Source organism: Heterodontus francisci, chromosome 4, assembly GCF_036365525.1.
Source record: "Heterodontus francisci isolate sHetFra1 chromosome 4, sHetFra1.hap1, whole genome shotgun sequence".
In the NCBI taxonomy this organism is placed as follows: Eukaryota; Metazoa; Chordata; class Chondrichthyes; order Heterodontiformes; family Heterodontidae; genus Heterodontus; species Heterodontus francisci.
Window position 1 is genome coordinate 108315941 of NC_090374.1, and position 17578 is coordinate 108333518.

Genomic DNA, 17578 nt, shown 5'->3' on the forward strand with positions numbered 1-17578 from the left:
CTAAAGAGTGGCGAGTCGAAGAGACTTAGCAGCTGGCAGAAAAAAAGACAGATGCGCAAGGAGAGAGCCAACTGTGTAACAGCCCCTACAACCAATTTTATCTGTAGCGCTTGTGAAAGAGTCTGTCACTCTAGAATTGGCCTTTAGAGCCACTCCAGGCACTGCTTCACAAACCACTGACCACCACCAGGTGCTTACCCATTGTCTCTCGAGACAAGGAGGCCAAAGAAGAAGAACTTTTGAAAAAGGGTTTTCCTCCTGAGAAGACTCAACAATATTCTGTAAACTACAAACACTTAATTCACTTTGGACTTCAAACTAACTGCTACCCTTTTCTCCCTATTCTTGTCTATGTGTGTGCACAAGGTTACAACCATTTCAGGAACTGTTTAAAAATCGTTTAACCTACAAGAAAACCTGTCATTTGTTTATTTGACCCTAAAGACACTCAGGGGCTAACACATCAATTTTAACAAAACAGGACTGCAGTCAGTTGGGAGCTGAACAGTGGAAACCACCGACAACCCTTACCACCTGTCCGTAACAACCTCCTTCAGTGCATGAGCATGACCCAATTCTCCTGCCCACTCTGACCTCAGCCCCCTACGAAATTCCAGGAGCTGCACGGGTCCCCTCACAACGGAGGAGGGAAGAAGTGGGGAGCGCAGGTGGAATCCTCCCTGCCTCTGCTGGCAATGGGTGTGTAGCCCGAGAAAGATGTGTTCGAATCCCAAAATCAAACAACAACTATCTGAGCTTTTACTCACCTCCTATCCCATTCCCCACCTTCAATACCTGCCTGCCCCACGGCCTTCCACGGTCGGCTCATATGGTGACGTCAGCGAGATGAACGGGGCTGGAGTGAGGGACGTCAGTGCGCTGGGCGAGATGGGCGGGGCTCGTGTGGTACGTCAGTGAGATGGGCGGGGCTGGTGTGGGGGACGTCAGTGCGCTGGGTGAGATGGGCGGGGCTGGTGCGGGGGACGTCAGTGCGCTGGGTGAGATGGGCGGGGCTGGTGCGGAGGACGTCAGTGCGCTGAGGCGTCTCGTGCCGTTCTTCCTGGTTCCACCCCGCGCGTTCTGGATCTGCACTTCCTCAATCTCTTGCAAACTTTTGGAATACGCTGTCAGTAGCACAATTAGAATTCTTTTTTAAAAATTTACAAATTAATTGCAGCAACAATGTCGAAACCGCCGCCTAAACCAGCCAAACCAGGTAAGGCGCCTTTTTTCTACATTTTCGATGTCCGATTCATTGACTTCAGATCCTTTTCCCAAAGAAAACTTCATGCAAAAACTCTCCTGAGAGGAATTTAGCTTTGCTTTCTGGTTATTGTTGTGCCTCTGAGTCTTGGCTCTGCCTCTTAAGATTTTCATTTTAACTGAATCTGCTTTGTTTTTAGTTTTACAATTTTTAAATTAATACTCAATATGCTTTTCAAAAAAACTAAATGTAATCGTTTCTCAGTCAGACACTAATTTTGACATTTTCCCAGCACAATAAATGCAAAGAATTTGGACATAATTACGGGTACATTTCATCGCGCGTTGGTTCCTCTCATCTTGGTGTCAATGCAGCCCAGTTCTATGGGTGGGGTGCAGAAGGAGCCAGCTGTTCCTCCGATTGATTAGTTCTACCTTTTCAGCTTCATTCAGGTCATAGTTTATGTTATTAGAAATATTAAATACCTTCCAGTTTGCATTAGGCTTTATCAAATGTCTAGTCTCATTTACGTCGAGTGTCAAATTGTGACTTCGTGACAATCATCATCCAAGATCTGGTGGTTGAATGGATCTGTAACGTGTTTTTTTTTCAAATGTCAGTTTGTAAGTCTCTGTGCGCACTAGTAACACTTGTGGGTGACCACTAGCAACCATAATTGTGAGTTCTGTTCAACTATGACTTTAAAGCACTAATTAAAGTAAATTTTAAGTGAGTTACTCGTAGTTGGAGTGTTTTGTACAACAACTGAGAAGGGTTTCTTTGCTTGGTGTGATGTAGACTGCATTCTGATTTTTACTTGGGTTCAAAGTGCCATAGTTATATTTTTTCGTTAAAATAAAATCTGACCACTTAAAACCAGTCCGTGAATCATGTAAATACCAGTGTTAGAATAGCTAATACAGGTCCGAAATTACTATTAGGATTAGTGTCTCTGGAGACCCCCTAAACAAATCATTCCTACCTCAATGATCAGGAACATACCTTTAATGCTCAACTTCTAGACAAATAAAAGTGTGGCCCTGGGACATTGTGTACATGGGATACTATGATCTTGCACATGATGCAAAATGCAGTTCTTCTGTCTTCTGGAAGGATGATAATGTGGTGAGCCATTGCCACTTTTAAACCGACAAACTGGTTTATTTTGTATAAAATATTGAAGTGAAAGAATACAATTTTCATAGTTACCTGTTTCTTATTGTAGCAGCAGCAATAAATTGAGAATACTTTTTCATTGAAATGGGCTCACGTCACATTACAAGAGCTCTTTTTGTATTATAGATCTGCCTGCTTTTACTACCAGTCAAAATTACCACCTCGATCAAACCTCACCACTGCCTCCTCGCCACTCCCATTGTTTGAAAGCATTAGTGCTTACATTGACTGCATTGAGACTTAGCTAAACAATCAATGAATGGAAGCCCATTCTAACATTTTGTATACAAATTTTTCTAAGAATTGTTGAATGATCCTAATTACCTCACGCTAATTTGTTATTTTGTCTGGTATTCCTGAAGGGCTGAATCCACATCCTCAATGACTCATGTCTACCTACTTCCTTTGCTAGTGGAATCTGACACATGATAAAAGATTTATAGATGTATGGAACTTGCAATGTATATCATGTAGTTATTTCCAGATTCACTTTAACAGTAAAATGCAAGAAAATTCGTTCTCTGGTTACTTTTTTGATGAGTTAATTAAGAATACTATGAGTAGGGCTATTGATTTTGTACATCCACAACCCAGTACTGATCCTGCTCATAATATTCTCAATTAATTCATAACATACAACCACAACAAGTTGTATTTAAATAATCCCTTTAACATAGGCTGGGATTTTACCCTAGGCAGACGGGATCAGGCCACTGACTGAAAAGTTGGTGGCGAACCCGCTTCCACCTCGCCTGGGGATCCGACCCATATTTTGCAGGTCGCCGGGCTTCAATTGGTGTGAGGTGGGACTTCCACCTGCTTGAGGTAGGAAGTTCCGCCTAATAGAGCTGCTGGCCAATCAACAACCGAGAGCTCTTAGTCCCAGCAGCGCCACCGGGAGCGGGACTACAGACCAGCTTCAAAAAGATGTTGGGGACCCGGAATGCAGGTAGGTATTGCTGGCCTCGCCGGGGGTAATCGTTCGGGCCCTGGCAAGGCAAGGGTGGTCGGTTGGGGGGGAAAGGGGGCGTATTGGGTGTTGGGGCTGGTTGGGGTAACGGGGACAGCCCTCCATCGGGCACAGAGTGCCCGATCATGAGGGCCCCCCGGGAAGTTCGAGAGCTGCCTGCTTTTGTCAGGCGGCTTCTTTCTGGTTCAGGACGCCCGCTTGCCACATGTAAAGGGCTTTGATTGGCCAGGGCGGGTGGGTCGTTTTTCACCCCCGCCGTCCTGTATAAAGTGGGGGCAGGAGTGGGTCGGGAAAGGCTCCCAGAGCCTCCTGCTCCATTTTAAGCCATCCCGCTCTTTGGGGTGGCGTAAAATTCAGCCCATAATAAAACATTCCAAGGCACTTCATCGCAGCGTTATTAAACAAAATTTAACACTGATCCACATAAGGTGATATTACATCAGATGACCAAAAGCTTGGTCAAAGAGGTAGGTTTTAAGAAGTGTCTTAAAGGAGAAAAGAATGGTGTATGGAAGGTATTTGAAAGTTTAGGACCTCGGCACCTGAAGACACAGCCATCAAGAGGCCGATATAAGAGGAGCGCAGATATTTGAGGATTTTTGGGCTGGAGGAGATTGGAGATAGGGAGGGACGAGGCCATGGAGTGATTTGAAAACAAGGATGAGAATTTTGGGAGGCAGTAGCATAGTGGTAATGTCACTAGACTAGTAACCCAAGACCCCAGGCTAATGCTGTGGGGACATGGGGTTTGAATTCCACTATGGCAGATGGTGGTATTTGAATTCAATTAATACATCTGGAATTAAAAAGCTAGTCTAGTGGTGATCATGAAACCATTGCTGATTGTTGTAAAAACCCATCTGGTTCACTAATGTCATTTAGGGAAGGAAATCTGTTGTTCTTACCTGGTCGGGCATTCATGTGACTCTGGACCCACAGCAATGTGGTTGACCCTTAAATGTGCCCTGAAATGGCCCCTCAAGCCAATCAGTTGTATCAAACCGCTACAAAGTCTAAGAAAAGGAATGAAACTGGACGGAACACCCGTTATCGATCTAGGCACTAGAAACGACAACAGCAAAACAAGCTCTGTCGACCTTGCGAAGTCCTTCTTGCCAACATCTGGGGGCTTGTGCCAAAATTGGGAGAGCTGTCCCACAGACTAGTCAAAGTCCCACAGCCTGACATAGTCACACTCGGGGAATCATACCTGACAGACAATTTCTCAGACATCACCATCACCATCCCTGGTTATGTCCTATCCCACTGGCAGGACAAACCCACTAGAGGTGGCGGCACAGTGATATACAGTCGGGAGGAAGATGCCCTGGGAATCCTCAACATTGATTCCGGACCACATGAAGTCTCATGGCATCAGGTCAAACATGGGCAAGGAAACCTCCTGCTGATTACCACCTACTCGTCCCCTCAGCTGATGAATCAATACACCCAATTAGAGGAAACACTGATGGTAGCAAGGGCACAAAAAGGGACTTCAATGTCCTTCACCAAGAGTGGCTCAGTAGCACCACTACTGACTGAGCCCTAAAGGACATAGCTGCTAGACTGGGTCTGCAGCAGATGGTGAGGGAACCAACAAGAGGGAAAAACCTCCTTGACCTCACCAATTTAGCCCTATACTGCCGTTCCTTCACTGTCGCTGAGTCAAAATCCTGGAACTCCTTCCTAAAGCACTGTTGGTGTACCTACACCCAAGGACTTCAGCAGTTCAAGAAGGTAGCTCACCAGCACATTCTCGAGGGCAATTAGGGATGGGCAATAAATGCTGGCCCAGCCAGCGATGCCCAGGTCCCACAGAATTTTAAAATCATGACAGTGCTTTACCAGGAGCCAGGTCAGCTAGCACAAAGGTGAATGGGACTTAGTGTGAGTTAAGACACGAGCAACAGAATTTTGAATGATCTCAAATTTATAGAAAATAGAATGTGCGAGACCAGCCAGGAATGCATTGGAATAGTCACGTCTACAGGTAACAATGGCATGAATGAGGGTTTCAGCAGCAGATGAGCTGACACGGGTGAGTGTTTCGGAGGATGAAATAGGTCGTCTTAGTGATGCCATGAATATTTCGGAAGCTCATCTGTGGGTCAGTTGTGATGCCAAAGTTGCAAACAAGGACACAAAGCTAAAGAGGTTATGGATTCAGAGGCAGATTCGAGTTCTTGGTGTTCTGCAGGGTTTGTACCTAGTTTGACAATGGCAAATCAAGCTCAGAAGGAACAAATGCAAAGTAGTGCATTTGGTAGAAATAAAAATGACACTAGTACTTCATGGGTGTGATGGAGCTTGCAAAAAAAAAGACCTTGGCTGTTGGTTGAATTGTTGCGCAGTGTAACACATTGGATTTTTACCTGTATGGTTTAGAAGGGATGTTGATATTGTTACGATCAACCGTTCCAATCAAAGCCCCCAATCAAAATATAGGATTCTGATTGTGGTGGGAGAAACGCACTGATAATTTAATTTTATCGTTCCACAGATCGCCTAACATATCATTTAAAACTTTCCGAATTAAAGAAAGATGCAGCCAAATTGTACCATCTATTAACCCCCGAATGAGGTTAACCAAACCAGGTGTCTTTAAATCAACAAATTAGCTCTTTAATTTGAAGAACTAAATTCTTAAACACTATGAAGATATTAAACAACATTTAAAATAGAATAAATTAGAGTCCTTGCAAATTTACTGTCCAATGTTGCTTGAAGTCCTCACAGTCGTCCGATGTGGGAAAAAAATTCTTCCACAGTAGAACAGTCCGTAGTCTAATTCAGCAGTAGGCGATGCTTTCCTTCTTCAGCGAATTTCAACAATTAACGACTTGCAAACACTTTCAATAGAATCAAGCTGACTTGAGAGTTTTTTTGAGGGATAAAAGATTGTCAAAGTCTAATTTCCCTTTCTTCAATTTAAATTAGAAGAGAGCTCTGTTTTGACTTTTGTTTTAGAACTTTGAGAGATAATTAAACAGACTAAATTTCTCTTCCTTCAGTTTAAATGGTTGAGAGCTCTTTTTTCAGGTGCTAACACCACAGCTGTCTGTGTCTCTGTCTGTGTTCTGTTGAAACAAACTGTCTTCAACTAAAAAGCCAGTTCAAAATTGAATTGCAACAAATGTATCGCTTAATACTCACTCCCAGTGGCTATCTATGGTAACGAGAATGCACCCTTTGAATCGCAGTCTCCAAATGGCTGTTTCTAAGGCAACGAAAGTGCACCTTCCTATAACTCCTGAGGCTTGCTGGTTCTTAAAGCAATACTGATCCTTTGCAAGCCTTAAAGGCAAACCGCATATTCCCGAAAAAAACTACAGGACCATGACAATATGGTTTACATTATAAGGTCATGTTTAAATTTATAATTGGTTAACTCCCAGAGAGGCACAGAACTATATAAAATGTTGATTAAGGCAGTTACATGGAATACTAGATGAAGTAGCTATCAAAATTGTGCTCTCTGGCATATCGCATTAGTCATGACAATGAAGAGTTGTTGAGCGCAACTTTTAGTAGTGTGTACACTTAATGTAAGAATGTTTTTTATCCAGGGCTTAGTGAAATAGGCAAAACAGCTGCAGTGAGCTCCTACACCAGCTTTGACAGCTTAGTAAACTAATCCTCTTCAGAGATTTCAGGGAGAGGTCAGAGACCAGCAGTTGTGTGTCTGTGTCTCTCTCTCTTGAAATTAATCTGAATTGGCAACAGGGAGATTGAGTCTGCAGGTTCAACTGTGTCCACAAGCAGGATTGTGTACCTCCATTACTTTTGTGATGAGATAGTGATATGAAATGGATGAATCTGTGAAAATTATATTCTGTTCATATATTTCATGTAAAATAAGCAAGTTTGTTGATTCACTCATTGCAACCTCTTAACGAGCAGCAACCCCAACTGTCCCATCCTACTTTTGATGCTGACTTTCCCGCCAGCATGCTTGCTAAGGGGTAATCTTGCCAATCTCTTCAGTGTCCAACTCCCTCCTCCCAGTGCTGACACGGTGTGCTCTGCCAGCAGATCAGCTATCACCCCCCCCCTCTCTACATCTCCTTCCAGAACGTCCAATCGCTTGTGAACGAGGCCCTTGTCATCCATAAGCTCGTTGTGGATGATTGCATCAACATCACGGCTTTGACGGAAACATGGCTATGGGGTAATGACATCTTCCCCCTAAAAGAAGCCTCCCTGCCTTGCTATGCCTTCCACCACTTGCTCTGCCCAGATGGTCATGGTGGTGGTATGGCACTTATCGCTAAATCACACCTTGGTCTATCCACCTACTCCTGTTGTCCTCAGTCCCCACCTTGCAACTGTTTGAGGCTGAACCAAGCTGTTTGCAAACTTGGTGTCATAATTATCCCCAAGGTGAGCTTCCAACTAGATATCCTGACCATCACGAAGACTGCCTATATGTTTCTCCATAACATTGCCTGAATGCCCCCCTTCCTCAGCACATCTGCTGCTAAAACTAGCAGCGGTGAAGCCTTGCGGCGGCAACAGGAGCAGGCTTTAAATATTGACGTGAATGTAAATTAATGACCTACCTGCTCCAGTCGCTTATCCCGCTGCGGTTGGTTGCTGGAACTTCTGTGCTTTCGGATCTCCGTCTGGAGATCTGAGGCGGGACGCTGGTGAGGAGCGGGGAGGAGGTAAGTTTTCAGGGTGGGAGGGAGGGGAGCGGGGTGTAACCTTTTTGGTTGGTCGAGGGGGTGGTGGGAAGGGGTAAAGTTCATCGTTCATATGAAGTGATTTATGACTTTAAACTCTTATAGGCACTAAATCAAATCAGAAATACATCCCTATGAATCTCCTTTAATTGAGTTCAAACCAGACAAATTCTCATAGACACTTATTTGCGTCCAAAGAATTGTACTAGCTTTCCCTCAAAGAAAGAAAACCAACAAAGAATATTACTATCTTTTGGATAGCCTATTTTAATAATTATGGCTAAGTCATAAATATCGCAGATATTATGAGGGTCTGGGAGCACTCTTCAAGACGTATCTCTCCACTTAAGGGGACACAGAGAGGGGGTTCTTTTTAGTTGTATACAGAATGCTACATGAGAACGATTTATTAACTTTTATAGATTTGTTAAAGAATTTAACATGCAATACACTTTTAAGTGGATACGTATATCACAGTATCAAATATTACTAAAATATGTAACACATAATCTTATTTCTAACTTAGAATCCAAAAGTTTAACCTTGCTAATATTACAGCAAAAATCTTAGAATATCCGGAATATCCATCAAAATTTAAAGTAAACTTTTTACCTTAAATGCCCCTTAGTTGAGAAGCGTTGTTTGAGGATTCAATGTTGCTAAACTTTGCTTCAAAAACCCCTCATGTTTATACTGTTTCTGAAGTGTCATCTGACTTTTAACATTTAGATGTGACCTTCCTTTCTTCCTTTTAAAATCCATATCTTTAATTACCATTTCCACTTAATGTTTTACTGAACTTACTTTGCTGTTGAAGTTGTGACCATTTATCTGCTCAAAATGTTTATAATTGTGTTTACTTAACCTTTCTTCTTCCTGTTAGTCAATTCCATTTATTGTCTCATTATCTATAATTGCCCTTTCCATGGCACCACAAAGCAGCCTCCGGAGCCGATCTGTCTGCACAAACCAATTAAGTTTGTTGCTACCTCTTACTGACAGGATATTTCAATGTGTGTGTTTATCTTCCAAGCCCCTGACAACAGAGACACAAATGGATTTTCCAATTTGTTTCTGGTTCATAACAGGGACCTTGAAATTTTCTAACTCTGTCTTCTTAAAGGGGAATGTCAGTGAGTTCTAAAAACTGACCATTTATTCAATATCTAGCTCTAAAAGGCATAATATTTTAACTATTTCCAAATACTACTTAATTAAGACTATTATACCTAAATTCCATCACACACAAACTTTGGATGGGGAAAGTGCAATTTACTCAACAGCTCTGTCCTCTCTGATCTTCTTGAGCTCCCAGTTAAGTAATGCCTTTATTTTAAAATTCTCAGCCTAGTTTTCAAATCCCTCCATGACCTCATTTCCACTCCCCCCATCCCGTCTCTGTAATCTCCTCCAGCCCTACAGACCTCAGATATCTCTGCTCTTCCAATTCTGGCCTCTTGAGCATCCCCGATTTTAATCATTTCACTATTGGTGGCCATACCTTCAGCTGTCCAAGGCCCTGAACTCTGCACTTCCCTTACTAAACCTCTCCACCTTTCTACCTCTTTCCTCCTTTAAGAGACTCCTTGAAACCTACCTCTTTGGCTAAGCTTTATGTGGCTTGGCTCAGTTTGTTTGATATCTCTCCTGTGTAGTGTCTTGAGACATTTTACAATGTTAAAGGTGCTATATAAATATAAGTTGTTGTTATTCACTGTTGTCATTGTTTCATATGCTTGTGAGTCTGCCTTGTAGAAAGGTAGGAATCCAGGTGCTGGTGTGGGGAGTCACACAGTCAGGCCATAAAGAACAGATGTCCTGGCAATTACCAGTGTCGGCTAGTCTTTACAGTCTCACACGCTCTGCCTTTACTTTTAACTATTTCATTGTGGTTTCTGCCACTTAAAATCAAAGTTCATCAAAGCTACTATTCCTAACTTGACTATATTTCCCATTAAGCATAGTGCCATGCCTTTCTGCTCACTTCCACACTGGCACATCCACTAAATGATCTATTACAATTCCAACCCATGCTGCTGTTTAATTTGACATCTGGCATTAAAGATGCTCATAAGATTGTAGATGCAAGATCTGTTAATGGGAGTGACTGAGTGTGAAGAAGGGAGTTTGGTAAGTGAGTGAATTTTAAGGCTAGTTTTAAGACTAATTTTTGTTTTGTTTACATCTAGCAATTAATTAGAATTCCTGTTTCAGTTAAGAGGTAAGTTCGGTTTCTTGCAGTTTTAAACGGGTAGACTAACACTCTGAGAGGAGCTAATTAATTAGGTAGCGAACTTAAATTGGTTTCTGAGCTTCAGCAGAACTCTAGCAGAGCTGACACAGCATTGTTTTCAGAGTATAAATTGAGGGGACTGTCCATGCTGCTTATCTGCATTGAGTGCTGCTAGAGGGCACAGAGTGTAAAGAAGGGAGTTTGGTAAGGAGAGGAACTATAAATTAAGAAAATAAATTTGAGTGCACAGAGTGTAAAGTGGGAGTTTGATGTGTGAGGGAGGGGCTCCTTTCTTTTTTTTCTTCTGTCTTTTTTCAGCCTCCAATAGTTGCCTCTCTCTTCGGTACAGGGAAAAATGTTGATTGGTGAGTAACCGGTAAGTTATTTTACTTAGCTTTGTCATAAGTTTTTAAAGTTACGTTATGGCAAGTCAGCTTGGCCAAGTGGAATGTACGTCCTGCGGTATGTGGGGAGTCATGGACGCACCACATGTCCTAGATGAACACGTCTGCAGGAAGTGTCACCGGCTGCAGAAGCTTAAACTCCAGGTTTCGGAACTCGAGCGGCGGCTTGAGTCACTTTTCTGCATCCACGAGGCAGAGGGCTATGTGGATAGCATGTTTAGGGAGGTGGTCACATTGCAGGTTAGGAGCATGCAGGCAGAGGGAATGGGTGACCACCAGGCAGTCTAAGACAGCCAGGCAGGCAGTGCAGGAGTCCCCAGAGTCTATCTTGCTTGCTAATCGGTTTTCCGTTTTGGATACAGGTGAGAGTGATGGTTCCTCAGGGGAGTGCAGCCAGAGCATAGTTCATGGCACCACGGGTAGCCTAGCTGCTCAGGAGGGGAGGAAGAAGAGTGGAAGAGCAATAGTGATAGGGGATTCGATAGTCAGGGGATCAGACAGGCGTTTCTGAGGCAGTAAACGTGAATCCAGGATGGGGTGTTGCCTCCCTGGCGCCACGGTGAAGGATGTCACGGAGCGGCTGCAGGACATCCTTCTGGGGGATGGTGAACAGCCAGAGGTCATGGTCCACATTGGTACCAATGACATAGGTAAGAAGAGAGATGAGGTCCTGAAAGCAGATTTTTAGGGAGTTAGGAAGGAGATTACAAAGCAGGACCTCCAAAGCATTAATCTCAGGCTTACTCCCAGTGCCACGTGCAAGTGAGCATAGGAATAGGAGGATTGATCGATTGAACAGGTGGCTGTAGGAGGGAGGGCATCAGATTTCTGAGGCATTGGAACAGGTTTTGGGGCAGGTGGGACCTGTACAAGATGGACAGGCTACACCTTAACAGGACCGGAACTAACATCCTCACAGGGAGATTTGGTAGTGCTGATGGGGAGGGTTTAAATGAGCTTGTCAGGGGGATTGGAACCTGAGGGGTAGCTCAAATTGGAATGAAGTAAAGCTGGTAACAGGAGGTAGAAAAGTAGCAAGTGACATTAGAAGGCAGGCGAAACAAAGGCGAGCACAACTAGGCTTAGAATCCAGAATGTTAAGAAGACAAGGTTAAGGGCACTCTACATGAATGCGTGCAGCATTCACAACAAGGTAGATGACTTAAAGGCTCAAATAGAGGTAAATGGGTATGATCTAATGGTCATAACGGGAACGTGGCTACAGAGTGACCAAGACTGGGAACTGAATATTGAAGGATATTGGATATTTAGGAAGGACAAGCAAAAAGGACAAGGAGGTGGTGTTGCGCTGATAATAAGCGGTGGGATCAGTACATTAGTAAGGGAGGATGTCTGATCAGAAGAACAAAATGTTTGGGTGGAGCTAAGAAACAGCAAGGGGCAGTAAACATTGGTAGGAGTTGTTTATAGGCCACCAAATAGGAGTGGTAGTGTGGGGCATGGCATTAATCAGGAGAGTAGAGAAGCATGTAGCATGGGCAATACAGTAATCATGGGTGTCTTCATTCTGCATATAGACTGGGTAAACCTAATAAGCACTAATGCTGTGGAGGATGAATTTCTGGAGCGTGTAAGGGATGTTATTCTAGAGCAGTATGTTGAGGAAGCGACTAGAGAACAGGCTATTTTAGATCTAATATGTAATGAGAAAGGGCTAATTAATAATCTTGTAAAAGAACCTTTAGGGATGAGTGACCATAATATGATAGAATTTTACATTATATTTGAAGATGCGGTAGTTCAATCTGAAGCCTGGGTGTTAAATTTGAACAAAGGAAATTATGACGGTATGAGGGGCAAATTGGCTGAGGTGGATTGGGAAAATACATTAAAAGGTATGACAGTACATTGGCAATGGATAGTCTTTAAAGAAATATGACATAGTTTACAGCAACTATACAATCCTTCAAGGCATAAAAACCCCAAAAGTAAAGGCAGTCAACCGTGGATAACAAAGGAAGCTAAGGATTGTATAATATTTTTTAAAAGGCCTAAAAAGTTGCCAGAAATAGTAATAAACCTAAGGATTGGGAGGATTTTAGAATACAGCAAAGGAGGATGAAGAAACTGATATAGAAAAGGAGAATAGAATGTGAATGTAAGCTAGCAAAAAATATAAAAACGGATTGCAAAAGCTTCTATAGGTACATAAAAAGGAAACATTTGGCTAAGACAAATGTAGGTCCATTACAGGCAAAGTCAGGAGAATTTATAATGGGGAATAGAGAAATGGCAGAGAAGTTAAATGATTCCTTTGTGTCTGTCTTCACTGAGGATGATGGAAGAAATCTCCCAGAATTAGAAATCCAAGGGTTTAGGGGGAATGAGGAATTGAAGGAAATTAGTATGAATAAGAAGGTTGTATTGGAGAAAATAATGGGGCTGAAGGTTGATAAGTCCCCAGGACCTGATATTCTACATCCCAGAGTGTTGAAAGAGGTAGCTACGGAGATAGTGGTTGCGTGGTGATCATCTTCCAAAATTCTATGGATTTTGGAGCTGCTCCTGCAGATTGGAAGGTGGCAAATGCCACCCCACTATTTAAGAAGGGAGGGAGAGAGAAAACAGGGAATTTACAGACCTGTTAGCCTTACATCAGTCTTTGGGAAAATGCTAGAATCTATTCTAAAGGATGTGATAAATGGACACTTGGATAATAATCTGATTGGGCATAGTCAACATGGATTCATGAATGGGAAATCATGTTTGATGAATTTGTTGAAGTGTTTTGAGGATGTTCCGAACAGAATTGATAAAGGGGAGTCGGTGGACATGGTATACTTGGATTTTCAGAAGGCTTTTGATAAAGTCCCTCAAGAGGTTAGCAAAATGACAGCACATGGGATAGGAGGTAATCTTCTGGCATGGATTAAGGATAGGTTAATAGGCAGAAAACAGAGTAGGAATAAACGGGTCATTCTCGCATTGGCAGGCTGTGACTAGTGGGTTACCGCAGGGATCAGTGCTTGGGCCTAGCTGTTCACAGTATATATCAATGATTTGTATGTGGGGACCAAATGTAGTATTTCCAAAACTAGATGGGGATGTGTGTTGTGAGGAAGATGCAAAGCAGCTTCGAGGGGATTTGGAAAGACTTAGTGAGTGAGGAAGAACATGGCAGATGGGATATAATGTGAAGTTGTCCACTTTGGTAGGAGGAAAAGATGTGCAGAGTATTTCTTAAATGGTAAGAGATTAGAATGTGTAGGTGTACAAAGGAACCTGGGTGTCCTTGTCAATAAGTCACTGAAAGCTAACATGCAGGTTCCGAAAGCAATGAAGAAGGCTAATGGTGTGTTAGCCTTTATCGCAAGAGGATTTGAGTACAGGAGTAGTGAAGTCTTGCTTCAATTGTACAGAACCTTGGTTAGACCGCACTTGGAGTACTGTGTGCAGTTTTGGTCCCCTTACCTTGGGAAGGATATTATTGCCATAGACGGAATGCAATGAAGGTTCACCAGACTTGTTCCCGGGATGGCGGGAAATCTGCCATCCTTACCTGGTCTGGCCTGCATATGATTCCTATGAAGAGAGATTGGGGAAACTGGGCCTGTATTCTCTAGAGATTCTAAGAATGAGAGGTGATCTCATCGAAACCTACAAAATACTGAAAGGGATAAACAGGGTAGATGCAGCTAAGATGTTTCCCCTGGTTGGGGAGTCTAGAACCAGGGGGCACAATTTCAAAATAAGGGGGAAACCACTGAGGACAGAGATGAGGAGAAATATCTTTACTCAGAGGGTTGTGAATCTTTGGAATTCTCTACCCCAGAGGGCTATGGAAGCTCAGTCATTGAGTATGTTTAAAGTAGAGATTGAGGGACTCTAAATACAAATGGCAAAAGTGGATACGAGGATGTTGTGGGAAAAAGGCATTGAAGTGGATGATCAGCCATGATCGTATTGAATGGTGGAGCAGGCTAGATGGGCTGAATGGCCTATTCCTGCTTCTATGTTCCTGTGTAACAGCTAACTGAAGAATATCTGTTGTCATTCTATGAGCTTATAACAAACTCGCAGACACGATAAGCTGAGTGGCCTCTTTCTGTGCCGTAAACTTTCTGTGATGCTAAAAAACAATAAACAACGCAAATTGTATTCTGGGTAATATCAAATGAGCTGAATTCAGGTCCCAGAGGCCACGTTGAAGGTGTAGACTCTCTGATCAGAGCGTCTGGAGCATTGTGTACATCTTTGGTCACTGACAAGAGCTTCCAGTTCCTAGAAGCCGTGCAGAGAAGAGCAACAAGGTTGATCATTTTCTGAAGGGAAGAACTATGAGAAATGATTGGATAACTTTTTGTTCTTGCAATATGGATAAAGTTGGCATGGTTATTTATTGCCCATCGGTTGAGTGACCTTAAAGCTGTATGGGCTAAAGAAAGTACATTTGAGTTCATACTTTGTACCAAATCATCAGAACAAAAGGGCACAAGTTGGAATACTGTGTGTAGTTTTGGTCAGTACACTACAGAAAGGATGTTGAAGCTGGAGAAAGGGTTCAGCACAGATTCACTAGGATGCTGCCTGGCATGAGGAAATACAAATACAAAGAAAGACTTGAAAATTTTAAGTTTTCATTAGAAAAGAGGCAATTGAGGGATTTGTTTTGAAATTATGAAGGGATAGTATGGGCAAGATTGAAATTAACTCATTCCACTGAATGAAAGGTTCTCGAACGGAAGGACATTAATGTAGGAATAAATGAAATTTTGAAAAATGAAATCAACTTTGGTTACCCTAAACATGTATGTATGTATATAATTCTGTGTTGTTTCACAGTTGTGAAGGGTAAAATTAGGATAGGCATCAGGAATTTTTTTTTAATACAGTGATCAACTCCTGAAGTAGATTGACAATGAATGAATGATTTTAACTAAATGTTGTTTTGGGAACATGGTAAGGCTGCTATTCTGGAAGGATGAGGTCAATTGGGATGAAGGGTCCAGTTTAAACCTACCTAGTAATATCTCCCTCTTCAAATGCAGCATTTGTGAACTCGCCATCGGTGATGATCAAATACCTCTGTTGAATTCCAAGATGTGTGATTTTTCCCTATGGAATCTGTGGATTGGATAGTTCAGATGTTTTGTGCTGTTGGAGTTGTTGTTGAAGTATGAATAAACCAACTGGCACAGTAATCCATGATTCATTAGTAATGAGCTATAATAGTTAATATTTGAAATGATGAATTTTAATTCTAGAAGTCAATCGTTACAAAGTGAAACAGAATAATGACTGAATATGTAACTGTCAAAGTGAACAATGTTTAAATGTTTTTTTCTACATTGATATGATAGTGGTATATACTCTAAACATTGCATTTATTGGAGGGCACATTGATGCCATAATGTGCATTTTTGGCCCGAGTTGTAGATTAAAAAGAAAACAATACAAAACAAAACAGTACAGTCCAGCCCGACCCGAGCCCAAATGCTGGACACAGAATATAGATCCGTCCCGATCCGAACCCGACACGCGGGTCTGGATTTTACCTCAGGCGGACGGGAATTCGCCACCAACGTAAAAGTCGGTGGCGAACCCATGTTTGCCTAGCCCGGGGATTCGTCCCGCATTTTACGGGTCCCCGGGCTTTAATTGTCCTGAGGTGGGACTTACACCTGCTTGAGGGAGGAGGTCCACCGGAAGCGGTGGCCACTGCTGGGACTGCAGCACAGCTGACCAGATGGAGCCAGGAGTGAAGGTAAGTTGCGCATGCCACACCAGGGAGATCGGTCCTTCCCTGATGAGGCTAGAGTGGTCTTTCGGGGGAAGGGGGGTCGTCTTGGGTCCCAGGGATGGGTTGGAAGGCAGGAGCGGCCCTCAATTGGGCACCTTGTACCTGACTGCCATGGCCCCCCCCCCCCTTCCCCCCACCGGTGAGCGGAAAGGCGGGCAGCTATCGCCGGGTGGCCATTCATGTCCCCAGCACGCCTGTTTGCCTTTCATGTCCCCAGCACGCCTGCTTGCCATGGGTAAAACACCCATGGAGGCGGGTGAGGGCCCTTAAGTGGCAACTTAAGGGCCTCGATTGGCCTCGGGCGGGCAGGCCGTTTCCCCCCCCCCCTTCCCCCGCCCCCCCCACCGAGCGCTGGAAAGTTGACCGGGGGCGGGTAGGCCTCCCAGTGCCTCCCGCTCAATTTTACACCACCCCCACGCCACCATCCGACCCACTGGGATGACGTATAATTCAGTCCACGTAGTTGGGTTTGTTCGGGTTAGGTGGCCAGGCTTTAGGGTGCACCAACTAAGCCAAGCTGACAAAAGGACAAAATATCACCTTTGTGAAGAAACTGATTAAACTGATAATGATCTTATGCCAAACTGAATCAGCTAGTGGCTAAAACATCTGGGTGTTCAGTGCCAGACGAGGGCGGGGGCTAATCAGGATCCTCAGTCATGCACAGCCTCTTTCTTGATCAATAGCTTAATGTGTGGCTCGTGTGTTTTGTTTACTCCCACTGATTTCCTGGCAGTATGAATGAAAGGCAGGCTCTTCTTTGGCCTCCTTATCTCGAGAGACAATGGGTAAGCGCCTGGAGCTGATCAGTGGTCTGTGGAGCAGCGCCTGGAGTGGCTATAGCGGCCAATTCTAGAGTGACAGGCTCTTCCACAGGTGTTGCAGAAATATTTGTTTGTCGGGGCTGTTACACAGTTGGCTCTCCCCTTGCGCCTCTGTCTTTTTTCCTGCCAACTGCCAAGTCTCTTCGACTCACCACACTTTAGCCCCGCCTTTATGGCTGCCAGCCAGCTCTGGCGAACACTGGCAACTGACTCCCACGACTTGTGATCAATGTCACAGGACTTCATGTCGCGTTTGCAGACGTCTTTAAAGCGGAGACATGGACGGCCGGTGGGTCTGATACCAGTGGCGAGCTCGCTGTACAA

The 17578-nt window shown here is 43.6% G+C and overlaps 2 protein-coding genes across 5 annotated transcripts in view; one reads left to right on the plus strand and one right to left on the minus strand.

Annotated features, from left to right (window-relative positions):
- The window catches only part of LOC137369185 (nicotinamide riboside kinase 1-like), a 41229-nt gene extending 40361 nt beyond the window's left edge, over window positions 1-868 (minus strand). For 2 of the 4 annotated variants that reach the window (XM_068029976.1, XM_068029973.1), the window contains exon 1: window positions 768-868. In XM_068029976.1, the coding sequence (XP_067886077.1) occupies window positions 768-829 (62 nt within the window). In that variant the 5' untranslated portion in view covers window positions 830-868. The remainder of the gene's footprint in view (window positions 1-767) is intronic. The other 2 variants (XM_068029974.1, XM_068029975.1) reach the window with 2 other exon arrangements.
- Window positions 869-1027: 159 nt separating this feature from the next.
- Window positions 1028-17578, plus strand: part of ostf1 (osteoclast stimulating factor 1) — a 95181-nt gene continuing 78630 nt past the window's right edge. Inside the window, exon 1 of the mRNA XM_068029978.1 lies at window positions 1028-1216. Coding sequence (XP_067886079.1) covers window positions 1183-1216 — 34 coding nt within the window. The 5' untranslated portion in view covers window positions 1028-1182. The remainder of the gene's footprint in view (window positions 1217-17578) is intronic.